The sequence below is a fragment of the Chiloscyllium plagiosum genome, unplaced genomic scaffold, assembly GCF_037043375.1.
Source record: "Chiloscyllium plagiosum isolate Xiang-an unplaced genomic scaffold, Cpla_swu_hap1 HiC_scaffold_46, whole genome shotgun sequence".
Classification (NCBI taxonomy): Eukaryota; Metazoa; Chordata; class Chondrichthyes; order Orectolobiformes; family Hemiscylliidae; genus Chiloscyllium; species Chiloscyllium plagiosum.
The window spans coordinates 19,373,202-19,400,667 of NW_028270184.1; the positions used below are offsets into that span (position 1 = coordinate 19,373,202).

The 27,466-nt window shown below is 43.2% G+C and overlaps 1 protein-coding gene across 15 annotated transcripts in view; it reads right to left on the reverse strand.

Annotated features, from left to right (window-relative positions):
• LOC122543966 (uncharacterized) overlaps window positions 1-27,466 on the reverse strand; it is a 199,269-nt gene that overhangs the window by 49,996 nt on the left and 121,807 nt on the right. Inside the window, exon 4 of one of the 15 annotated variants that reach the window (XM_087983721.1) lies at window positions 8,538-8,668. The exons of 8 other annotated variants lie outside the window; for them this stretch is intronic. In XM_087983721.1, the coding sequence (XP_087839847.1) occupies window positions 8,561-8,668 (108 nt within the window). In that variant the 3' untranslated portion in view covers window positions 8,538-8,560. Of the gene's footprint in view, window positions 1-856; window positions 2,119-8,537; window positions 8,669-15,378; window positions 15,922-27,466 lie in introns of those variants that run through there. 6 more of the 15 variants (XM_043682971.2, XR_015754589.1, XR_015754594.1 and 3 more) reach the window with 6 other exon arrangements.

Below are 27,466 nucleotides of genomic sequence, written 5' to 3' on the forward strand. Positions count from 1 at the left end.
AGAACTACAACGAAATTAGCTCCTTATTGAAGCACACAGGTTTTATTTTGTTTGCAGATTTAACTTGCTGGGGAGGGATGCAGAAAGCTTGGTTCCTTTCTAGGACAGTGCAGTACCAGCACGCTGAATATAGGAATGGGGTCACACATTTAAGACAGAGAAGAGAAAGAATTTAGGAGCAAATTATTCCAGATGCTGCAATCTGTACTGTTGGAAATCACAGCAGGTCAAGCAGCATCCATGGAGAGAAAGCAAGCTAAAATGTTTTCAGTTGAGGTGAAGTTTGGAGGGGACAGCACTTATGCAACAGGAGGGAGAAGGGTAGTGTACTGGGGGAGAAACAATGTCAATGGTTCAGATTAAATAATCGGAATCTGAGAATGGTAGAACAATGGTGTGATTGTGAACCCACTCCCATTTCTTCCCTTTCTTCTAGCTCTATCTGTCACCATGCTGAGATGGACAGACTTTTCATCAGTAAAGGTATGAATGGTTACAATGAAAGGCATTATTAACAGATCAGACATGAGCTCATTGAATGGTGGAACAGTCTCGATGGTCTGAATAGTCTCTTGCTACTCTAAACCCTTTTGTCCTTAATATGAGGATGCACAACTGATCAGAGTAAAGTTTGCCAAGTTAAAAATGCGTGGATTCCCTCGGGGCCCTGAAGCAAGGTGAGATGTGCAATGGACAACACACAAAGATTAGATTAGATTCCTTACAGTGTGGAAACAGGCCCTTCGGCCCAACAATTCCACACCAACGTTCCGAAGTACAACCCACCCAGACCCATTCCCCTACATTCATCCCTGACTAATGCACCTAACACTATGGGCAATTTGGCATGGCCAATTCACCTAACCTGCTCATCTTTGGACTGTGGGAGGAAACCGGAGCACCCAGAGGAAACCCACACAGACATGGGGAGAATGTGCAAACTCCACACGGGCAGGTGCCTGAGGCGGGAATTGAATGCGGGTCCCTGGTGCTGTGAGGTAAGCAGTGCTAACCACTGAGCCACTATTCCACCCATTAAAGGAGAGTCATTGTGATTAATTGATCCGGAGTGATCTGTCTAACTGGATAACCAGGAAAACTGGTCGGCAGCACTCACAGTGACCCTGGCTCCACTAGGCCCCAGTCACCCTCACAAACCATCATTGTCCTTCCCTTTAACTGATGTCTGCTCTGTTCTTGTTTTAAACCAATTGCACGTCAGGTAATTGCTGCTGATATTGCTGATGTGGAACTGCAGCAGGCAGGGAAGTTGTTCTGACTGGTCCATGGAATCATACTGCTGCCAAAGATCAAGTAGAATTTCGTATTGATTACTGTAAATGGTAACTATTAACAGGTGATTGCATTATAAGCACTGAATCATAATGACTAGGCTACCAGGAAAGATCTATGTTTATATCACTTTTGGCACTGTCTGATTCGGCTTTGCATTCTCCCATCTTTTTGCACATGATCCCCTCACCTCTGTTTAGTTACGTCTTGGTTTTCATACACAGACTATCCAATCATCTATTACATTGCAGTTTCTAATGCATGAGACTCTTTCTCTCTCAGATTGCACTCTACTGGCTCTGCATCTCAGTGCTTCGAGAAAAAACCTATCTCCAATGAATAAAAAAAAGAGCCAAAAGCTGTGTCATTAAGAAACAATGGAAATGCTCCGCCTTTATACCTGATAGGATTCACCACTTTCACCGCTGTGGTACAGGTTGGATTCCTGGTCAGGGAATCTGGATTTATTCTTACTGACAGTGATAACAGCAAAATCCCCGAGAATATTCAGAGTTCCCCTGAAAGAAGGGGAAGGTGCCTTTACTGTCTCTGCTCAGTTGGACAATATACCCTTCATTGCACTCTGATTCCGCTTGCCAAAGTGTTTCTAAGATCTACAAAGCTGGTGACTGTGTTTTGTTGTTTTGTTTCCTTGCCATTCTCCAAAGCCACAGTGATTGGATCGGTAGGCTTTGGAAATGTAAAGGTACCCATGAGCAGCGTGAGGGACTACTTTAGCTTCCTATCGTCTGACAGCTCTGGGAGATTGACTCTGATGCTCTCGGGGACATTTACTGATGTGACACAGTGAAAAGATTCTCGAACCTGCAGACAAAAAAAAGAACAAAGAACAAAGAAAATTACAGCACAGGATCAGGCCCTTCGGCCCTCCAAGCCTGCACCAATCTAGATCCTCTATCTAAACCTGTCACCTATTTTAGAATTTAGAACATAGAACAATGCAGCATAGAACAGGCCCTTCAGCCCTCGATGTTGCGCCAATCTGTGAACTATTCTCAGCTCGTCCCCCTACACTATCCCAAAATAATCCATGTGCTTATCTAAGTATTGTTTAAATCTCCCTAATTTGGCTGAGTTGACTACATTAGCAGGTAGGGCATTCCATCTCTGACATCTGTCTTAAATCTATCACCCCTCAATTTCCAGTTATGCCCCTTCGCACATGCTGATGTCATCATCCTAGGAAAAAGACTTTCACTGTCCACCCTATCTAATCGTCTGATCATTGTGTATGTCTCGAACAAATCCCCTCTTAACCTTTTTCTTGCCAATGAGAACAGGTTCAAGTCTCTCAGCCTTCCCTCATAAGACCTTCCCTCCAGATCAGGCAACATCCTGGTAAATCTCCTCTGCCCTTATTCCAATGCTTCCACATCCTTCCCGAAATATGGGGACTAGAACTGTACACAATATTCCAAGTGCGGCTGCACCAGCGTTTGTATAGTTGCAGCATGATATTATGGCTCCAGAACTCAATCCGTCCCCTGTCGTATATTTTCTAAGGGTCTGTATCCCTTTGCTCCCTGCCCATTCACGCATCTGTCTAGTTACATCTTATCGACACTATCATGCCCATCCCTGCCACGTCCACTGGCAATGAGTTCCAGTTACCCACCACCCTCTGCATAAAGAACTTTCCATGCATCTCTCCCCTCAAATTTTCCCCTCTCACTATGAACTCATGACACATAGTAATTGAGACCTCAATCCTGGGCAAAAAAATGTTTCTTACTATCCTGTCTGTCTATAACTCTGATGATTTTGTAAACCTCAATCAGGTACACCCCCCCAAAAAAAACCTCTGTCTTTCTAATGAAGACAATTCTAAACTACTCAACCTTTCCTCATAGCTACTGCCCTCAATACCAGGCAACATCCTAATGAACACGCTCTGCACCCTTTCAAATGCATCCACATCCTTTTGGTAATGTGGCGACTAGAACTGTACAAAGTATTCCAAATGTGGCTGAACCAATGTCCTATACAACTGAAACATTACCTGCCAACCCTTGTAACTCAATACCCTGTTCAAATAAGGAAAGCATGCCGTATACTTTCTTGACCACTCTATTGACCTGCGTTGCCACTTTGATGGAACAATGGACCTGAACGCCCAGATTTCTCTGCACATCAATTTTCCCCAGGACTTTTCCATCTACATGATATTTCACTCTCGAATTGGATCTTCCAAAATGCATGACCTCGCATTTTACCAGATTGTACTCTATCTGCCATTTCTCTGCCCAAATCTCCAACCTACATATTTTTTCTACTGTATTGTCTGACAGTCCCCTTCACTATCTAATGCTTCATCGATTTTAGTATCATCTGCAAACTTGCTAATAGACCAGCTATAGTTTCCTCCAAATCATTTACATATATCACAAACCACAGTGGTCCCAACACAGAACACCCACTGGTCACAGGTCTCCATTTGTGAAGCTCTCTTCCACTACTACTCTCTGTCTCCTGTTGCCCAGTCAGTTCGGTATTGCTAGTACACCGATGCAACTTCACCTTCTCCATCAGCCTACCCTGGGGAATCTTATCAAACGCCTTACTAAAGCCCATGCATATGATATCTCCAACCCTTCACTGATCAATCAACTTTGTCACTTTCTTAAAGAATTCTATTAATTTTGAAAGATTTGACCTTCCCTGCACAAAGCCATGATGCCTATCACTGATAAGCCCTTTTCTTCCAAATGGGAATAGACCCGATCCCTCATATCATGTCCAGCAGCTTCCCTACCACTGACATCACTCACCTGTGTGTAAATACCTGCATTATCCCTGCTACTCTTCTTAAATAAGAGGATAACATTACCAATCTTCCAGTCCTCTGGGACTTCACCCATGTTCAAGGATGTTGCAAAGATAAGGCACCAGCTATTTCTTCTCTTGCGTCCCTCAGGAAGCAGGGATCAATCCCATCTGAACCTGGGGACTTGTCCATCTTAATGCCTTTTAGAATGTCCAACACTCCCCACCCCCAAATACTTGACCTGGAGGATTCAGACATCTATTCCTAACCTCAATATCCAACATGACCCTCACCTCAGTGAATAATGATGCAAAGAACTCATTGAAAATCTCACCCATTTTCTCTGACTCCTCTTTTGTCCTTGAGTGGGTCAATCCTTTCTCTAGTTACTCTCTTGCTCCTTATATATGAATAAAATGTTTTGGGATTTTCCTTAACCTTGACTTATAAAGATATATCATGACCCTTTTTAGCCCTCTTAATTTCTCAGTTTAGATTTGTGCTACATTCCCAATATTCTTACAAAGCTTCTTCTGTATTCAGTCATCTACACCTTACAAATGTGTCTTTTTTGCTCTTAGCTCGTCTCACAATTTCACCTGTCCTCCATGGTTCCCTAATCTTGCCATTTATATCCCTCATTTTCACAGGAATGTATCTCTCCTGATGGGTGACATGGTGGCTCAGTGGTTAGCACTGCTGCCTCACAGCACCAGGGGTGCTGGGTTCGAATTCCACTTGTCTGTGTGGAGTTTGCACATTCTCCCTGTGTCTGCGTGGGTTTCCTCCTGGTGCTCTGGTTTCCTCCCTCAATCCAAAGATGTGTAGGTCAGGTGAATTGGCCATGTTAAATTCCCCACAGTGTTAGGTGCGTTAGTCAGGAGTAAATGTAGGGGAATGGGCTTGGGTGGTTTCTCTTCAGAGGGGTGGTGTGGACTTGGGCTGAAGGGTCTGATTCCACAATGTAGAGAATCTAATCTAATCCCCTGAATGCTCACCAACCTTTCTTTAAAAGCCTATCACATATCAAATGTGGCTTTACCTTGAAACAGCTGCTCCCAATCTACATTCCCCAGCTTCTGCCGAAGTTTGGTATAGTTTGTCTTCCCCCAATTTAGCGTTCTTTATGACCTCTCTCGTCATTGTCTATGAGTGTTCTAAAACTTATGGAATTGTGATCAGTATTCCCAAAGCCCCTGCTGAAACTTCAACAACTGGCCGGGCTCATTGCCCAGCACCAGGTCCAGTATAGTGCTTTCTGGAGTTGCACTATTTACATACTACTCTAGAAAACACTCCTGGATTTGTTTTACAAATTCTTCTCCATCCAGTCTCTAACACTAAGTGAATCCCAGTGAATGTTGGGAAAATTAAAATCTCCTTTCACCACTACCCTATTGCTCCTATGACTTTCAATAATCTGTTCACATGTTTGTACCTCTATCTCATGCTCGCTTTTGGGAAGCCTATAGTGCTGGCATAACCTTTCTATTTCTGAGCTCTGCCCAAATTGCCTCACTGCTCAAGTCGTCTACAGTGCACTCTTCAGCATAACTGTGATATATTCTTTTACCGGTAATGCAACTCCTGCACACTTTTTACTTCCTTCTCTATCGCACCTGAAACATTGATATTCTGGGATATTCGTCAATCTTGCCCTTTCCTCAACCTGGTCCCAGTAATAGCAATAACATCATACTCCCAGGTGCTAATCCAGCTTCTAAGTTCATCTGTCCTACTTACTACATTTCTTGTGTTAAAACAAATACACCTCAGGCCACCAGTCCCATTGCATTCATCATCTGCTCCTTCCATGATCAGGATATCAAACGTCATCTCGACTTCACGACAATTGCGGAAATGAATTTGGATGGATAAAGAAGTTGTGAAGCACTCAAGCCAAGCAAGAGCCAAACATGTTGTTCCCCTGGCTCTGTGTATAACTAACAGTCTGAAGATGCAGAGTTCTGAAGTTTACATGGACATGCGCAACAATTGGAACATTCACAAGGTTAACAACCAGCAAAGATAATCACTGTCACTGCTTCATTTCAAAATTCCCCACTTTATGAAGCAGTGTATTTCACTGGAAATGGAAACACATTTGTTCTCAGATACTTGCGTCAGGATTGTCTCATATTCTGCTCGAACTTTCCATCACTTCACTCACAGTCACTGCACTATTTCATGAGCCACTCCAGTGAAATGTACTTTCATACTTTGAGACATGGTCTCTTCGAGTCAACACCCTGAACAAATTCAGTGAGAAACCTCTGGTGGTTTCTTGCCCAGGATCTAAAATCAGCGAATTGAACAATGCCTTTATTGGTGCTGCCCTTCACCGCAGCTTAGAGCCTCAAAACAAGCCCCTGTTAGCATCAGCCTGTTCAGTACCTTTCTGCAGCACATCTGATTATCACAGATTATCACAGCTCTGCTTTCTTCACATTGAAACCCAGGGCAATAATATGAAGTGTTTGGAAACTTGGAGAGTGAAACATTGCTGCTGAATACGGTGATGACGCAAACAACAGGCACAAGAGTGTGCACAAGAGTGTGCACAAGTCAGGTTACCAGGGTTTCTGTCAGCATCACTGGGAGTCCACGTTTGCACCACCGAGACCTGGATACATTTCCCGGTCAGGAAATGAAGATTCATTTATCTCCTTATGAATTATCTGAAATTACAGACTGATCCACCAGAATCACTCCAGTGATTGTTTGCATCCATCAGTGGCAGCAGATACACAGGGAAACTATCACCACAAATCCCCTCTAAGAATCTCACCATTCTGAGTTGGAAATCTTTCGCTATTCTTTCAGTGTCGCTGGGTCTAGATCCTGAAACTCTAGAGTAACTGACCACCTCTATCCCTGGGATAATTAGGGATGGGCAGTTAATCTTATCACTATAAGTAACATCCATATCCCAGGAATCCATTTCTAAAAGTTGCAGTTTCTATCCGAACAACTGCAATCCATTGGAAATAAGTTGAGAAGCGGAGATAGGAGTGAAATGAATGTGAAAATCAATTATGATTGGGTGGCATGAGGCAGGAAGTGAGTGAGGAGCTGGTAGTGCAAGGTTCAGTATCAGTGTTAATGGGGCAGCCTTTACTGCCCACTGTTTAACTGACTCATGCATCAGTCCTGACCAAATCATAGAGTCATAGAGATGTACAGCATGGAATCACACCCTTCGGTCCAACGCATCCATATCTCAACCCAATCTAGTCCCACCTGCCAGCACCCGGCCCATATCCCTCCAGACCCTTCCTATTCATATACCCATCCAAATGCCTCTTAAATGTTGCAATTGTACCAGCCTCCACCACATCCTCTGGCAGCTCATTCCATACACATACCACACTCTGCGTGAAAAAGTTGCCCCTTAGAATCCTGTCTAGTCAACATGAAATGTTGAGTTCACATCCTGGTGGTGCCTGTCTCTTTTATATTTTTCCCCTCTCACCCTAAACCTATACCCTCTAGTTCTGGACTCCCCAACCCCAGGGAATAGACTTTGCCTATTTATCCTATCCATGCCCCTCATAATTTTGTAAACCTCTATAAGGTCACCTCTCAGCGCTCCGATGCTCCCGGGAAAACAACCCCAGCCTGTTCAGCCTCTCCCTGTAGCTCAGATCCTCCAACCCTGGCAACATCCTTGTAAATCTTTTCTGAACCCTTTCAAGTTTCACAACATCTTTCCGATAGGAAGGAGACCAGAATTGCACGCAATATTCCAACAGTGTGAGGTTCCCTCTGGGCATATTAACGCACCCTCTTTATCCTGTCAGTTTTAATGGTTGAAAATCTCAGATTGAAATCAATGCAAGAAGAGATTGTGTCTTTCTGTGCATTTTTAGTGCAGTGACTTTATGTGGTGTATGTGCCTGTCTAGTCAACATGAAATGTTGAGTTCACATCCTGGTGGTGCCTGTCTCTTACATCCAGTGCTCACCATTTCAACTTCTTGGAAATGCTGTGTTCTTGATTCAGAATCACAAATGAGGTAGCTCAGCATGCTTTTTATGTTTGACCTCAGTCTGTTGTCATTTGGTGTCACATCCCTCCCCCAACCCATGTCGCCTGCATTGGCCCCTTCAGTGAATGTTGTTTCTTACTAAGCATTGATTCAACCTGGAGTTTCTTTCCACTGTTTCACAAGCACTTCTTCTCATCCTCTTTTGTTCTCACTCCTTCATTCCAGGTTTGTTGGGAATGAGGAGGTGAGGCAGAAGACACTACTGACTTACCGGGGAATGTTGTGGTAATGGCAGGCACCACAAGCTGATCACCCTCATTCTCTGCTGTCACCATTCGTTCATTTTACACCAACAGCAAATACATCATTATAATCCTAAGACTGTGGTGGATTTTGTTTTCTGATGCACTATGAATTCTAATTAGAATTCTAAAGGCTCATAATGTTTGGAGGGAATGAATGTCTCCTTACCTCAGGCCTAAGTGACATATACATTATCCGGAGAATGTGAGCCCAGTTCCACACACTCCAGCCAGGGGCAGAGAAAACCTCTCAGCAGCTCCACTTATTGACTGTCTCCGAACGTCAGACTTTTCAAAGAGCTAAAATGGGAAATAAGGGGCATGGACAGACAGAGAGTGGGAGACTGTGAAAGAGGGGGAGGTGGATACACAGAGACAAACAGACACAAATAGGGACACATATTGAGGTAGACAATGAAAGAGCCAATTCTCCATTCAACATGGTCGCTAACTGACAGAAAGGAAAAGAAATCGATAACTAGTTAAGCACAGCTATTCACTGGCTCAGGGCGATGGAAACAGCATTGGAGCCGATAACGTCCTTTTCATAGAATCATAGTCATAAAGATGTACAACATGGCAACAGATCCTTTGGTCCAATTCGTCCATGCCGACCAGATATCCCAACCCAATCTAGTCCCACATGGCAGCACTTGGCCCATATCCCTCCAAACCCTTCGTATTCATATACTCATGCCTTTTAAATGTTGCAATTGTACTAGCTTCCACCACTTCCGTTGGCAGTTCATTCCATACATATATGACCCTCTGTGTGAAAAATGTTGTCCCTTATGTGTCCTTTCTATCTTTCTCCCCTCGCCCTAAACCTATGCCCTCTAGTTCTGGACTGCAACACCCCAGGGAAAAGACTTTGACTGTTTATTCTGTCCATGCCCCTCATGATTTTAGAAACATCTACAAGGCCACCCCTCAGCCTTCGACGCTCCATGGAAAACAGCCCTACCTATTCAACCACTCCCTATAGCTCAAATTCTCCAATCCTGGCAATATCCTTGTAAATCTTTTCTGAACCCTTTCAAGTTTCACAACATCTTTCTGATAGGAAGGAGACCAGAATTGCATGCAAAATTCCAAAAGTAGCCTAACCAATCTCCTGTAGAGTCACAACATGACCTCCCAACTCCTGTACTCAATACTCTGACCAATAAAGGAAAGCATACCAAATGCCTTCTTCACTATCCTATCTACCTGCGACTCCACTTTCAAGGAGCTATGAACCTGCACTCTAAGGTCTCTTTGTTCAGCAACACTCCCTAGGACTTTACCATTAAGTGTATAAGTCCTGCTAAGATTTGCTTTCCCAAAATGCAGTAACTCGCATTTATCTGAATTAAACTCCATTTGCCACTTCTCAGCCCATTGGCCCATCTGATCAAGATCCCGTTGCAATCTAAGGCAACCTTCTTTGCTGTCCACTACACCTCCAATTTGGTGTCATCAGCAAACTTACTAACTCTATCTCTTATGGTCACATTCAAAGCGTTTATATAAATGATGAAAAGTATGGACCCAGCACCCATTCTTGTGGCACTCCACTGGTCACAGGCCTCCAGTCTGAAAAACAACCCTCCATCACCACCTTCTACCTTTGAGCCAGTTCTGTATACAAATGGCGAATTCTCCCTGTATTCTATGAGGTCTAATCTATCTCACCAGTCTCCCATGGGAAACCTTCAATCAATTTTGTGAGACATGGTTTCCCACACACAAAGCCATGTTGACTATCCCTAATCAGTCCTTGCCTTTCCAAGTACATGTACATCCTGTCACGCAGGATTCCCTCCAACAACTTGCCCATCACTGACGTCAGGTTTACTGGTCTATTGTTCCCTGGCCTGTCCTTACCACCTTTCATAAATGGTACCACGTTAGCCAACCTCCAGTCTTCTGGCACCTCACCTGTGACTATCGGTGATACAACTATCTCAGTAAGAGACCCAGCAATCATTTCCCTAGCTTCCCACAGAGTTCTAGGGTACACCTGATCAGGTCCTGGGGATTTATCCACTTTTATTCATTTCAAGACATGCAGCACTTTCTCCTCTGTAGTATGAACGGTTTTCAAGATGTCACCACCTATTTCCCTGCATTCTAAATCTTCCATGTCTTTTTCCACATAAATACTGATGCAAAGTATTTGCTTAGTATCTGCCCCATCTCCTGCGGCTCCACACAAAGGCTGATCTTTAAGGGGCCTTATTCTCTCCCTAGTTACCCTTTTGTTCTTTGGATTCTCCTGAACTCTACTTGTCAAAGCTATCTCATGTTCCCTTTTTACCCTCCTGATTTCCATCCGAAGTATACTCCTACTCCCTTTCTACTCTTCTAAGGATTCACTTGATCTACCCTGTGAATAGATCTGACATATGCTTCCTTCTTTTTCTGAACCAAACCCTTAATTTCTTGAGTCATTCAGCATTCCCTATACCTACCAGCCTTTTTTTTACACCCTAACAGGAATATACTTTCTCTGAATTCTTGTTATCCCATTTCTGAAGGCTTCCCATTTTCCAGCCGTCCCTTTACCTGTGAACATCTGCCCCCAATCAGCTTTTGAAAGTTCCTGCCTTATACTGTCAAAATTGGCCTTTCTCCAATTTAGAACTTCAACTTTTAAATATAGTCTATTCTGTTCCATCACTATTTCAAACCTAATAGAATTATAGTCGGTGGCCCAAAAGTGCTCCCCCAATGACACCTCAGTCACCTGCCCTGCCTTATTTCCCAAGAGTAGATCAGGTTTTGCACCTTCTATAGTAGGTACATCGACATACTGAATCAGAAATTTTTGTATACACTTAATGAATTCCTCTCCATCTAAACTCTTAACATTATGGCAATCCCAAAATTTCTTTGGCAATTAAAATCCCTTACCATAACCACCCTATTATGCTTACAGATAACTGACTTCTCCTTACAAATTTGTTTCTCAATTTCCCTCTGTCTCTTAGGGATGGGGGGGGGTCTATAATATAATCTCAATATGGTGTTTATCCCTTTATTTCTCAGTTCCACCAAGATTACTTCCCTGGATGTATTTCCGGGAATATCCTCCCTAAGTACAGCTGTAATGCAATCCCTTATCAAAAACATCATTCCCCCTCCTCTCTTGCCTCCTTTCTGTCCTTTCTGTAGCATTTGTATCCTGGAATATTAAGCTGCAGGTCCTGTTCATCCGTGAGCCACATTTCGGGATTTGTTATGATATCCCAGTCCTATATTCCTAACCAGGCCCTGAGTTCATCTGCCTTCCCTGTGAGGCCACTTGCATTTAACTAGTTTAATTTTTCAGTCCTACCTTGTTCTCTGCTTTGTCTCTGCCTGCCCTGCCTGTTTTGACGTGCCTTTGTTCTCAACTGTACCAATCTCAGATTGAAATCTGTCCTCTCGCAACTCACCTTCCCCCACCACCACTCCCTGCACCTTACAAGTTTAAATCCTGCTGAGCAGCTCTAGCAAATCTCCCTGCCACTATAGAACATAGAACATAGAAAAGCACAGCACACACAGCACGATGTTGTGCCGAGATTTAATCCTAATGTAAAATATAGTAACTTAACCTACACACCCCTCAACTCATTGCGATCCATGTGCGTGTCCAGCAGTCGCTTAAATGACCCCAATGACTCTGCTTCCACCACCACAGCTGGGACACATTCCATGCATTCACTACACTCTGCGTAAAGAACCTACCTCTGACGTCTCCTTTATACGTTCCTCCTAATATCTTCAAACTATGATTCCTCGTACGAGTCAATCCTGTCCCTCAGGAAAAGTCTCTGGCTATTGACTCTATCTATTCCTCTCATTATTTTGTACACCTTGATCAGTCTCCTCTCTTCCTCCTTCTCTCGAGAGAAAAAAGTCCGAGCTTATTCAACCTTTCTTCAAAAGGTAAGCCCTCCAGTCCAGACAGCATCCTCGTAAACCTTCTTTGCACCCTCTCTAAAGCCCCTGTGTCTATCATAGAGTAGGGTGACCTGAACTGGACACAATATTCCAAGTGTGGTCTCACCAGGGACTTGTAGACCTGTAGCAAAACCTCGCGGCCTTAAGCTTGATCCCCCGTTAATGAAAACCAAAACACCATATGCTTTCTTAACGGGCGGCACGGTGACACAGTGGTGCCTCACAGCGCCAGGGACCCGGGTTGAATTCCCGCTTCAGACAACTGACTGTTTGGAGTTTGCACATTCGCCCCATGTCTGCGTGGGTTTCCTCCGGGTGCTCCGGTTTCCTCCCACAATCCAAAAATGCGCAGGTTAGGTGAATTGGCCATGCTAAATTGCCCGTAGTGTTAGGTGAAGGGGTAAATGTAGGGGAATAGGTCTGGGTGGGTTGCGCTTCGGCGGGTCGGTGTGGACTTGTTGAGCCGAAGGGCCTGTTTCCACACTGTAAGTAATCTAATCTAATCTAAATTGCCCGTAGTGTTAGGTGAAGGGATAAACGTAGGGGAATGTGTCTGGGTGGGTTGCGCTTTGGCGGGTCGGTGTGGACTTGTTGGACTGAAGGGCCTGTTTCCACACTGTAAGTAATCTAATCTTTACAACCCTATACACTTGGGTGGCAACTTTGAGGGATCTATGTACTTGCACACCCAGATCCCTCTGTTCCTCCACACTGCCTAGAATCCTGTCTTTAATCCAATATTCAACATTCAAGTTCGACCTTCCAAAATGCATCACTTCGCATTTATCCAGGTTGAACTCCATCTGCCATTTCTCAGCCCAGCTCTGCATCCTGTCTATGTTGCACTGCAGCCTGTAGTAGCCCTCTATACTATTGATGACACCTCCAACCTTTACGTCATCTGCAAATTTACTAACCCATCCCTCAACCTCCTCATCCAACTCATTTATAAAAATTACAAAGAGTAGAGGCCCAAGAACAGAGCCCTGCGGGACCCCACTCAACACTGACCTCGAAGTAGAATACTTCCAATCTACAACCACTCTCTGCTTTCTGTCAGCCAGCCAATTCTGAATCCAGATACCCAAATCTCCCTGTATCCCATACTTCCTGACTTTAGGAATGACCTACCATGGGAAACCTTATCAAATGCCTTGCTGAAGTCCAAATACACCACATACACTGCTTGACCTTTGTCAACCTGTCTTGATACCTCCTCAAAGAACTCAATAAGATTTGTGAGGCATGACCTGCCCTTCACCAAGCCTTTAATCACACTATGCTTTGCAAATAGCCATAAATCCTATCCCTCAGAATTCTTTTCAAAACTTTGTTGACCACAGACGTAAGACTGACTGGTCTGCAATTGCCAGGGATTTCCCTATTACCCTTCTTGAAAAGAGGAACAACATTCACCTCCTTCCAATTCTCCGGTACGACTCCTGTGAAGAGTGAGGAGGCAAATATTCTCGCCAGCCACTTAGCAACCTCCTTTCTCACTTCCCGGAGCAGCGTAGACTTATCAATCTTAGTGTTTTCCAAACTTTCTAGCACACCAGCTTCATCAATCTTGATCTGGTCAAGACTGTATCCCAGCTCCTCTAAGTTTTCATTTACAATAAGTTCCCTTTCCTTGGTGAAAACCGAAGCAAAAAAACTAATTTAGGGCTTCCCCTATCTGCTCAGACTCCACGCACAAGTTCCCTCCGCTATCCCTGATCATCCCTACCTTCTCCCTGATCATTCTCTTATTCCTCACGTATGAGTAAAATGCCTTTGGGTTCTCCCGAATCCATCTTGCCAAGCCTTCTTCGGGCCCCTTCTGGCTCTCCTCAGCCTAATTCTGAGCTCCTTTCTAGCTAGTCTGTAATCCTCTAAAACTGTGCTAATCCTTGCTTACTCCACCTTACGTAAGCTGCCTTCTTCCTTTTGACGATAAGTTCCTCTGTTCTCGTCATCCAAGGTTCCTTAATCTTACCCCTTCTTACTTGTCTCAGAGGAACAATTTTGTGCATCACTCATAACAACTGCTCCTTAAATAGTCTCCACATGTCTGCTGTATATTAGTCCCCTTCCAATTTAGGTTAAAAATCACACAACACCAGGTTGTAGTCCAACAGGTTTTATTGGAAGCACACGAGAACAATCACCTGATGAAGGAGCGGCACTCCAAAAGCTAGTGTGCTTCTAATTAAACCTGTTGGACTATAACCTGATGTTGTGTGATTTTTAACTTTGTACACCCCAGTCCAACACCAGCATCTCCAAATCATCCAATTTAGGTGCAATCCGTCCTTCTTGTGCAGGTCACAAAACAGCTTCGCCTGATCCAAAAATGTGAATCCTTCTCCTGTACACCAGCTCCTCAGCCATGTATTCATCTGCACTATCCTTCTATTCCTGCCCTCACTGGTTTGTAGCACTGGGATTAATCCAGATGACTACTCTCGAGGACCTCCTTTTTAAATTCCTGCCTAACTCACAGAATCGCAACTTTTTCCATTCCTATGTCATTGGTTCCAATGTGTACAATGACCTCCTGCTGGCCCCCCTCCCCCTTGAGAACATTCTGCACCCTCTCTGAGACATCCTTGATCCTGGTATCAGGGAAGCAACACACCATTCTGAATTTTTGCTGCTGGCCACAGAAACATCTGTCTGTACCTCAGACTAGAGAGTCCCTGAACACAATCGATTGCTTGGAACCCGACGTACCTCTCATTACATTAGAGCCAATCTCAATACCAGGAACTTGGCTGTTCATGCTACATTCCCCTGAGAATCCATCACTCCCTACATTTTCCAAAACACCATATTTGTTTGAAATGGGTAGAGCCACAGAAGGCTCCTGCCCTACTGCCTCTTTCTCTTACCTTTCCTGGAGTTAACCCATTTATGTGACTACATCTGAGACTTCCCCCCCCTTCCCATAACTGCCATCCATCACATCCCCTTGCTCTTGTAAATTCCTCATTGCCTCTCACTGTCTCTCCAACCAATCCATTCGATCTGATAGGATTCGCAACTAATGGCATTTATTGCACATATAATCCTCAGCAACCCATAAACTCTCCCTAAACTCCCACATCCGACAAGAAGAGCATATCATTGCTTCTTTCAATCTACAGAGCCAGAAAATATTCCTTTACAAAACACTGCTCCAGATTAAATTAATACTTCTTGCATATATTGTAAGTTTAATCAAGAAACATAACTCAGTAGAACATATAATCAAGTGAGAACCCACTCTACTCACTAATGCAGACTTATTTTAAGGTTGCACTTAAAATCCACATATCTGCTTCTGTGCTGTGATCGCTCCCATACAGGTTCCTCCAAGATCAGTTGTGAAGTTCACTGTTATTTTAATTTTCCCAGACGCACTCTGATGTCCAGTGATACATGAATTCAACAGCAAAGGCAGTAACGGCTAAGTTAGCAATGTGGGTTTCTTTCTCTCTCTGTCCTGCACTGACCCGACCATGTGCTCCCTTTGTCTGTTCTTCTCCCTTTTAAAAGTGCTGTTGTTTTGACTTTTTTTCTCTCCAACGTTCCAAAACAATGCAACAGAATATAAGACAGTAATTGCTGCTCCTGGAATTCGAGGAAATCACCTCCAACACCTAAAATGCCTCAAAAAAAGAGCAGCTGTTACATCCTCCATCTTGGATTACCCAGAATCCTTTTTTTAAATTTGTACAGTTGACATTTATAACTAATGAGAGCTTTTGATCAATATGTTGACTGGGCAGATAAAACTGATCATTTACCTGGCATTATAATTTAAAAGTGTATAACAAACCAGGCAATCTGAACCATGAACTATATTTCTCTCCACAGATGCTGCCAGGCCTGCTGAGCATCTTAGTGAATTCCTGTCTTTGTTTCAGATTTCCAGCACCCTTGGTTCTTTGCTTTATGTTAAGCTGTAACATGTTTGGCACAAAATTGGTCAATTGCCAGATCCACACCTCATTCCCTGCTTTAGGAATACTGTCACCATCATAAATGAGCAAGGCATAACTCGCATTCCCTGACCAGGAACAGAACCCGGGCCATGGCAGTGGAAGTGCCAGACAATAAGCACAAGACTCCCAGAGAAGGTGATCATTGTTGCTGAATAAAATGTTTCTCCCTGTCTTTGACATTTCTCAACATGAAAAAAGTCAATTTGGTCCAACGTGCAGTGCCATGTCATCAAATATTCGTCTATGCTAGTCCCAGCTTCCATCAGTTCATCCATAACCTTGTGTGTTCTGATGCTTCCAGAGCAAATAAGAATGAGATTCTCCCCGTGACCTTAAATGATACAACAATGGGACTAAAGTTTGACATTGTCTCACTGTGTTCTCACTCCCTTGAGGAACTCATCCTCATTTTCATCCACATAGGGAGACACACAGGCATATGCCCTGAGAAAGACAGAAGCCTCAGGATTATATCCACTCTACAGTGTAAAGAATGCAAGGGCATTCTTAAGAAGGGGATCAGGAAGGCAAAGAGAGGAAATGAGATAAGCTTGGCAAATAAGCTTAAGGATAATCCATAGAGATTCAGAAAATCCAGGGGAATTTGCTAGCTCTGCTTGGGAGGATTTAAACTAGTCGGTGGAAGGGTGGGACCCAGGGAGATAGTGAGGAAAGAGATCGATCTGAGACAGGTACAGCTGAGAACAGAAGTGAGTCAAACAGTCAGGGCAGGCAGGGACGAGGTAGGACTAATAATAAAACTGCATTTATTTCAATGCAAGGGGCCTAACAGGGAAGGCAGATGAACTCAGGGCATGGTTAGGAACATAGGACTGGGATATCATAGAAATTACAGAAACATGGCTCAGGGATGGGCAGGACTGGCAGCTTAATGTTCCAGGATACAAATGCTACAGGAAGGAGAGAAAGGGAGGCAAGAGAGGAGGGGGACTGGCATTTTTGATAAGGGATAGCATTACAGCTGTGCTGAGGGAGGATATTCTCGGAAATACATCCAGGGAAGTTATTTGGATGGAACTGAGAAATACGAAAGGGATGACCACCTTATTGGGGTTGTATTATAGATCCCCCCCCCCCCCCCAATAATCAGAGGGAAATTGAGAAACAAACTTTTAAGGAGATCTCAGTATCTGTAGGAATAATAGGGTAGTTATGGTAGGGGATTTTAACTTTCCAAACATCAACTGGACTGCAATAGTGTTAAAGGAGAGGAATTTCTTAATTTCTTAAGTGTGTACAAGACAATTTTCTGATTCAGTATTTGGATGCACCGACTAGAGAAGGTGCAAAACTTACCTACTCTTGGGAGATAAAGCAGGGCAGGTAACAGAGGTGTCAGTGGGGGAGCACTTTGGGGCCACAAACCATAATTCTATTTGTTTTAAAATAGTGGTGGAAAAGGACAGACCACATCTAAAGTTGAAATTCTAAATTGGAGAAAGGCCAATTTTGACGGTATTAGGCAAGAACTTTCAAAAGCTGATTGGAGGCAGATGTTCACAGGTTAATAAACGGCTGGAAAATGGGAAGCCTTCAGAAATGAGATAACAAGAATCCAGAGAAAGCATACTCCTGGCAGGGTGAAAGGGAAGGCTGGTAGGTATAGGGAATGCTGGATGACTAAAGAAATTGAAGGTTTGGTTAAGAAAAAGAAGGAAGCATATGTCAGGTATAGACAGGATAGATTGAGTGAATCCTTAGAAGAGTATAAAGAAAGTAGGAGTATACTTAAGAGGGAAATTAGGAGGGCAAAACGGGGACATGAGATAGCTTTGGCAAATAGAATTAAGGAAAATCCAAAAGGTTTTTACAAATATATTAAGGACAAAAGGATAACTAGGTAGAGAAAAGGGTCCCTCAAAGATCAGCAAGGCAGCCTTTGTGTGGAGCCGCAGAAAATGGGGGAGATACTAAATGAATATTTTGCATCAGTACTTACTGTGAAAAAGGATATGGAAGATATAGACTGTAGGGAAATAGATGGAGACATCTTGCAAAATGTCCAGATTACAGAGGAGAAAGTGCTGGATGTCTTGAAACAATTAAAGGTGGACAAATCCCCAGGAACCTGATCAGGTATACCCGAGAACTCTGTGGGAAGCTAGAAAAGTGATTACTGGGCCTCTTGCTAAGATATTTGTATCATCGATAGTCACAGGTGAGGTGCCGGATGACTGGAGGTTGGCAAACATGGTGCCACTCTTTAAGAAGGGCAGTAAAGACAAGCCAGGAAACTATAGACCAGTCAGCCTGACTTCATTGGTGGACAGGTTGTTGGAGGAAATCCTGAGGGACAGGATGTACATGTATTTGGAAAGGGAAGGACTGATTCGGGAGAGTCAACATGGCTTTGCGCATGGGAAATCATGTCACAAGCTTGATTTGAGTTTTTTGAAGAAGTAACACAGAAGATTGATGAGGGCAGAGTAGTAGATGTGATCTATATGGACTTCAGTAAGGCATTTGACAAGGTTCCCCATGGGAGACTGATTAGCAAGGTCAGATCTCATGGAATAAAGCCATTTGGATACAGAACTGGCTCAAAGGTAGAAGACAGAGGGTGGTGGCCAAGGGTTGTTTTCCAGACAGGAGGCCTGTGACCAGTGGAGTGCCACAAGGATCAATGCTGGGCCCTCTAATTTTTGTCATTTACATAAATGATTTGGATGCAAGCATAAGAGGCAAAGTTAGTAAGTTTGCAGATGACACCAAAATTGGAGGTGTAGTGGACAGCGAAGAGGGTTACCTCAGATTACAACAGGATCTCGACCAGATGGGCCAATGGGCTGAGAAGTGGCAAATGGAGTTTATTTCAGATAACTGTGAGGTGCTGCATTTTGGGAAAGCAAATCTTAGAAAGACATACATTTAATGGTAAGGTCCGAGGGAGTGTTGCTGAACAAAGAGACCTTGGAGTGCAGGTTCATAACTCCTTGAAAGTGGAGTCGCAGGAGGATAGGATAGTGAAGAAGGCATTTGTTATGCTTTCCTTTATTGGTCAGAGTATTGAGTACAGGAGTTGGGAGGTCATGTTGCTCTACAGGACATTGGTTAGGTCACTGTTGGAATATTGTGTGCAATTCTGGTCTCCTTCCTATCGGAAAGATGTTGTGAAAGGATTCAGAAAAGATTTGCAAGGATGTTGCCAGGGTTGGAGGATCTGAACTAGAGGGAGAGGCTGAACAGGCTGGGGCTGTTTTCCCTGCAGTTTTGAAGGCTGAGGAGTGACCTTATAGATGTTTACAAAATTATGAGGGGCATGGATAGGATAAATAGACAAAGTCTTTTCCCTGGGATCGGGGAGTCCAGAACTAGAGGGCATAGGTTTAGGGTGAGAGGGGAAAGATATGAAAGAGACCTAAGGGGCAACCTTTTCATGCAGAGGGTGGTACGTGCATGGAATGAGCTGCCAGAGGAAGTGGTGGAGGCTGGCACAATTGCAACATTTAAAAGGCATTTGTATGGGTATATGAATAGGAAGGGTTTGGAGGGATATTGTCCGGGTGCTGGCAGGTGAGACTAGATTGGGTTGTGATATCTGGTCGGCATGGATGGGTTAGACCGAAGGGTCTGTTTCCATGCTGTACATCTCTATGACTCTAACAACAAGTGAGCAAATTGGGCCACTTAAAGACAAAAGAGGTAATCTTTGTGTTGAACCTCAGGAGACTGGAGAGATATCAAATGATTATTTCACGTCAGTTTTTACTGTGGAGAATGAAATGGGGGCGAGGGAATTTGTGGAAATAAATATTGATGTCTTGAAAATAGTTCACATTACAAAAGAGAAAATGCTGGAGGTCTTAGAAAATAAAAAGTTGGATAATTCTCCACGATCTGATATGGTGTATCCAAGGACTTTGTGGGAAGTTATGGAGGAAACTGTGCGGCCCCTTGCAGAAATATTTGTGTCATCTGTAACTATGGTTGAGCTACCAAATGACTGAAGACTACCTAATGCGTACATTTGTTGACAATGGGATATAAGGAGAAGCCTGGGAACAATAGACTTGTGAGTTTGGCTTTGGTGATGGGCAAGTTGTTGGAAGTGATTCTGAATGATAGAATTTATATGCATTTTGAGAGGCAAGGAATGATTTGGGATAGTCAGCATGGTTTTATGCGAGGGAAATTATATCTTACAAACATCGTTGAGTTTTTCGAGGAAGAAACCAAGAAGATCGATGAGAACAGTGAAGTAGATATGGTTTACTTGGACTTTAGTAAAGCCTTGGACAAGGTTCCACAGGGTAGACTAATCCTTAAAGTTGGATCACATGAGATTCAGGGTGAACATTCCAATTGGATAGAAAATTGGTTTAATGGCAGGAGACAGGCTGGTGGTGAAGCGTGTTTTGCCAGACAGGATGACTGTGATCAGCAGTATTCCACAGGGATTGGAGCTGAGTCCACTTTGGTTTGTCATTTATGTAAATGATTTAGATGAGAAGAGAAGTTTTAGTAAGTATGTTTGCATATGATGCCAAAATTCGTTGCATAGCGGATTATGAGAAAGATCATCTAAAGTTCCAAAGTGATGTTGAGCAATTAGGTCAATCGGCTGAGGAATGGCAGATCATGTTTAATTTGGATAAATGTAAGGATAAATATTTACACAATGAGAGACCGAGGAGCTCAAGCATGTAATTCTTTGAAGTTGGCTTCACATACAGATAGTATGGTAAAGAAGGTGTTTAGCACCCTTGCCTTCATTGCTCAATCCTTAGAGTACAGGAGTTGGGACGTCACGTTGATGTTATACAGGACGTTGATGAGGCATCTCCTTGAGTTCTGTGTCCAGTCTTGTTACAGAAAGGAAATTATTAAGGTAGACAGGGTTCGGAAGAGCTTTGTAAGAATATTTTGTAAGAATATATATAGAAGGAGAGGCTGGATAGGCTGGGACATTTTTCATCGGACCGAAGGAGATTGAGGGGTGACCTTATGGAGGTCTCGAAAATCCTTAGGTGTATAGATAAGGTGAATGGCAGGTGGTTTTTCTCCCCTGTGTAAGCGATTTCAAGACTATGGGATATATATTTTAAGGTGAGAGGAGCAAGATTTAAAAAGACATGAAAGTCAACTTATTTAAATGGAGAGTGGTTTGTGTGTGGAATGAACTTCCTGAAGAAGTGGTGGATGTGAGTACAGTTACAATGTTTGAACGATAGTTGAATAATAGAATAGTCTTCAGAATATCCTATATTGAAGTACATGAATAAGAAATGTTTGGTGGGTATGGGAAAAGCGAAGACAGATGGGATTAGTTTAGTTTGGAATTATGGTTGGAATGGACTGGTTGGACTGAAGGGTCCATTTCCATGAGGTATGACTTGACATCCCAATCTATGTCTGCCTGCAGAGGTGCAGGGGAATTAGCGAGTCTGCATTTCTCTGCAGAAAGTAGGCATTGATTAAATAGGCCAAATTATTTCTTTCTGTACCATAATGAATTGAAGCCAGACCTCTACTCACAATAGAAATTCCTGACTCTAGGAAGTATTGTATTAAATCTGCACTACTCCACCAGGAACGTCCACTCCCGCCTTCCTCAGCTGTGGTACCCAGACACATTCTCCAGAGCTGCTCTGCTCATGATTTTGAATTTCTTCGAGTGTTTTGAGTGACACCGATCTCAGAAATATTGTGCACGTGCACAATAAACAAACCTTTTATCTTTCATGGTGAAAGGCTGATGTGAGTGAGGTGCTTGTGAATGCAGTTACTCCTTTAGACCTTGCTCTGGTATCTGGTTGGAATTGATGATCTTGAATTGTTACCCATTAAACGTGCTGTAAGAAGAATGGACCTAAAGCAGTTCCCCTGCTCCCCCCTCACACCCCACATCCCCCCCCCCCGCCACTGCTTCAGTTCAGAGCACAAGATGGCAGTGGATTAGGACACCTCCCCAGAGCTCATCCACTCCAGCTGCCTTTATTGTTGTTTTTATGGTTCGTTGGTCTTTGGAGTTTGATCATGGAAGTGGTGATGACAGTGGCTGCGAGACTTTGGTGGTCAGCCATGAGGTGGCCAATGAGGTTATCTAGGGACCAGTTACTGTAAGTCCTTGATCAGAATGTACCAGTCAGGCAGGGAAGAAGTTGTTGAATGCAGGAGCTGTGGTTTACTAAGGAAGTTGAATCTCTTGGCAAGAGGAAGAAGAAGGCTGATATTAGGATAAGATGTGTTAGGGTGCTTGAGAGTGACAAGTTAGCCAGGAAACACCAAGAGAACAAACAAGAGCCAGGAGGGTACATGAGAAGTCATTGGCGGATAGGATCAAGGAAACCCTTAAGGCTTTCTATAACTATATCAGGAATAAAATAATGACTAGAGCAAGATTAAGGCCAATGAAGCATAGTAATGGGAAGTTGTGTGTGGAGTCAGAGGAGATGGGGAGGCGCTAAATGAATACTTTTCATCAGTATTCACACTGGAAAAAGACAATATGGTCGAGCAGAATACTGAGATACAGACCACTAGACTAGTGGTGCATAAGGAGGTGTTAGCAATTCTGCAAAGTGTGAAAAAGATAAGTCCTCTGGGACAGATGGGATTTATCCTCGAATTCTCTGGGAAGCTAGGGAGGAGATCACCCAGCCTTTGGCTTTGATCTTTATGTTGGTAAAAACAATGACTGCAGATGCTGGAAACCAGATTCTGGATTAGTGGTGCTGGAAGAGCACAGCAGTTCAGGCAGCATCCAAGGAGGTTCGAAATCAAATCTTTAGTTTGATCTTTATGTTGTCATTGTCTACAGGAATACTGCCAGAAGACTGGAGGATGGCAAATGTTGTCCCCTTGTTCAAGAAGGGGAGTAATGTTGGAAGGGGTTGGAAGAGATAGGATTTACAATCATCTAGAAAGGAATAAGTTGATTAGCGATCATCACCATGGTTTTGTGTAGGGTAGGTCATGCCACACAAACCTTATTGAGTTCTTTAAGAAGGTGACCAAACACGTGGATGAGTGTAAAGTGGTTGATGTGGTGTATATGAATTTCAGTAAGGTGTTTGATACAGTTCCCCATGGTAGGCTATTGCACAAAATACAGAGGCATGGGATTGAGGGTGATTTAACAGTTTGGATTAGAAATTGGGTAGCTGAAAGAAAACATGGTGGTGGTTGATGGGAAATATTCATCCTGGACTTCAGTTACTAGTGGGGTACCGCAAGGATCTCTTTAGGGTCCACTTTTGTCTGTCATTTCTGTAAATGCCCTGGATGAGGGCATAGAAGGATGGATAGTAAATTTACAGATGACACGAAGGTCGGTAGAGTTGTGGATTGTGATGAAGGATGTTAGAGATTACAGGGAGACATAGCTAAGCTGTAGAGCTCCCGAGAGGTGGCAAATGGAGTTGAATGTGAAAAAGTGTGAAGTAATTCTCTTTGGAAGGAGTAACAGAAATGCAAAGTACTAGCCTAAGGATAAGATTCTTGGTAGAGTACATGAGCAGAGATATCTCAGTGTCCAGGTAAATAGATCCTTGAAAATTGCCACACAGATTGATAGGGCTGTTAAGAAGGCATACTCTGTGTTAGCTTTTATTGGTAGAGGGATTGAGTTTTGGAACCATGAGATCATGCTGCAATTGTACAAAACTCTGGTGTGGCCATATTTGGAGTATTGCGTACAGTTCTGATCATATTATTGGAAGCATGCAGAAGCTTTGGAAAGGATTCAGGGAAGATTTACTAGGATGTTGCCTGCTATGGAGGGAAGGTCATCTGAGGAAAGGCTGAGGGACTTGAGGCTGTTTTGATTAGACAGAAGCTTGACAGGCAACTTAGTTGAGGCATGTAAGATAATCAGAGGGTTGCATAGGTTGGACAGTGAGAGCCTTTATCCTCGAATGGCAATGGCTAGCATGAGGAGAGACAGCTTTAAATTGAGGCGTGATAGATATAGGACAGATGTCAGAGGTAGTTTCTTTACTCAGAGAGTAGCAGGGGCGTGGAATGCACTGCCTGCAACATTAGTAGACTCATCAATAAATGGTCTTTGGATAGGAATACAGACGAGAATAGAATAGTGCAGGCTAGATGGGCTTCAGATTGATTCCACAGGTCGGCGCAACATCGAGAACCAAAGGGCTTGTTACTGTGCTGTAATGTTCTGTGTTCTAGGTGGCTTGTCATGATGGCAGCATCACAGCTTCATCAATGTCTATTCGGAGCACTGTTCCTGAAAGCTAGTACTTCCAATTAAACCTATTGGACCATAACCTGTGTGATTTTTAACAGTTAATGTAGATTGTGAGCATGCGCACTGCCAATGATGGCCAGAAAGAAATGCTGTTTTTTTTCCAATCCACAGGTGGTGCGTCAGGTTAATGGGAGGGCAGCAGATGGAGCTATATTCCAGTTAGAAGATTCCATGATTGATCAGTGTAGGGCTGTACGCCAAATACAGGGTTTCTGGGACTGCGATTTAAGCCACAGAGAGCCTCAGGCTTCTTCCCAGAAACAGGCCCCAGTCAGCGGCCACTATTCGTGATTCAGTTTTGTTTCATTATTTTTGTTAATTTATCGCTTCACTGTTTGTTTATCTGTCTTTGATGTGAATGGGGCTGAAAACAAAGGTTATTGGGTTAAAGCATTCTTGTGTTCACTGAGGGACATGTGCAGTGTGCTGTTGGGAGGTACTTATTAGTGTTAGTGACTGAAATTAATAGAATAGTGGCCCCGTGAACAACTTTGTCACTGAGCTGGCTGTCAGTGTGAAAGAGGCTGAGAAAATGGAGCAGGGAGTGGAGGAAGGGAACTGACCAGGATGGGGGGTTTTGGAAATTGGGGCTGTTCGTTGCCCATCACCCCCCGCCCCACAAAACATTGTCCATTGTTTCTCACACTGCTCCCCTTCCCCACTCACACCTTCTTCTCCCACCCTGTCCCAACCCTGCTTCCTTCTAGTATCAGCAAACCTCCACAGGTCTTTTATTATTTTCTATGTATGATGCTGTTTTTCTCAGAACATTGAACAATTTGAGAACTGAATTCAGAGAGTGAGCAGTGAGTGGAGAATCTTCCAAAATCGCTCTGCACCTCCTTGACATTCTTGAACCACTGTATTCTGTGTAGTGAAGCCACTCCAGATTGCTGTTCAATAAGAAGTTATATGATTTTCATGTAGTTGTTACAATCATTTAGTTTTTATATCCCACCATAAGAATAGAAACATAGAAAATAGGAACAGAAGTAGGTTGTTGTGGTGTTCGATCCTGCTGCATTATTCAGTCTGATAATGACTAATAATTTTGCTCAGGAATCTGCAACCACTTTAGACCCATATCCTCTAATCCCTTTTGCCCTCATAAGAATATCTACCTTCATCCCACATTCTGGCCTTCACTGCTTTCTGTAGCAGCAAATTCTGCAGGATCACCAGTCTCTCAGTTAAAAACAATTCCTTACCTCAGTCCAAATGGACTAGCCCATATTGCTGAAACTGTGATTACCCACTCCTCCAGTTCTAGACTCCCTGGTCATTGAGTACATCCTTCCTGCATTTACCTTGTTAGTTTGTTAAGATTTTTATTAATTTCTGTGACATCGTACTTTACCCTTCTAAACTCCAGTGGATTTCCTCCTAACCAGTCCATTCTGTCCTCATCTGCCAGTCCTGCCATCCCAGGAATCAGTCTGGCAAACCTTTGTTGTACAGTCTCAATAGGCAGGCCATCTGTCATCAGACAAGGATTCCAAAAAACTCCAAAATCCTGTACATCTCTGCTCCTTTATTCAGATCCACTCTCGACAAACACCAACATATCAATTGCCTTCCCCAACTCCTGTGGCACCTGCATGCTTATTTTCAGCAACTTGTGTACAAGGACATCAGGTGTCGTTTCTCATTTCCCTGTCACAAATTCATGCTGACTGACTACGTCCAAACCTGTCACTGTTTTCCAGTGTTAGGCTAACTGGTCTATCATTCCATGTTTTATCTCCTTCCTTTTTTAAATTGTGTGGTCACATTAGCTACCATCCAATCTATAGAAATTGTTCCAGAGTTCATAGAATCTTGGAAGATGACAATCAATTCACTCTGTTCAGATTGAAGTCTCCAGTTTCAGATCACAGCCACTATATCTGAGGGGACTTTTAAGTGCTCGGGGTGTAGATTAACAGATGCTGAGATTTATTGGCTTTTAATCCCATCAATTTCCCTAGCACCATTTCCCTGCTAATACTAATTTCTTACAGTTCCTCCCTATCATCTGTTCCATAGCATTTTAGAGATGTTACTTGTCATCCTTTCTGATGATAATAGAATCAAAATGTATAGTTAATTGGTGTTATCAATCAACACCTGATAATTGTAAGGGATTTGTTTCCTTTTTTTCTCTTCACATACCTTTAGAAGCTTTTAAAATTAGTTTGTGTGTTCCCCTCAGGCTTACTCTTAGACTTTATTTTTCTCTCTTAATTAATCCCAAAGTCCTGTTTTGTTGAAATCAGAACTGTACCCACTCTTCAAGTCTGCTGCTCCTTTCGACAATTTGTAACCTTTTTTCATGGGTTCAGTACTATCCCTCATATCCCTTGTTAGCAATGGAAGGGCTACCGTTACTGTTTTATTTATTGCCAGACAGGGATTGCCAACAGTTGCAATTCCTACAAGTGCTGTTTAAATATTTGTCACCCCTTTAAGTTATTTTTCCAAAATTATTGCCACTTTCTTGTGGTCTCATACCATTGTAATTTTTTCTGTTTGTATTTTGACCACTTGTCTCAGAATCAATTATCACTTTCCATCATTCAGAGTTAACTCTCCCACATACTCAGATGGCCCATTATTCCCTTCTCCTTACACTATTAAAATAATGAAACTAAAGTTGCCATATACGAGAGGGATTTTGGCGGGGAGAGAGAGTGAGAGAGAGAGAGCAAAGGCTGATGGTGCTTTAATCTGAGGGTTACTGTGCCTTAGACAAGGGAAAAGAGTAGGAATGTGGGATCTTCATGGTGACTTCAGCCGGTACAGAGATTGAACACCAGTCGACTACCTAACTGATCACAAATTCAACTCAAACTCTGGGTCAGATATGTCGATGACACGTTTGTAATCATTAAAAACACGGAAATAGAAAAAACACACCGGATCATCAACGCCACACTCACAGGAATCCGATTCACGAGAGAAGAAGAAAAGGATAGCCAACTCCCATTCCTA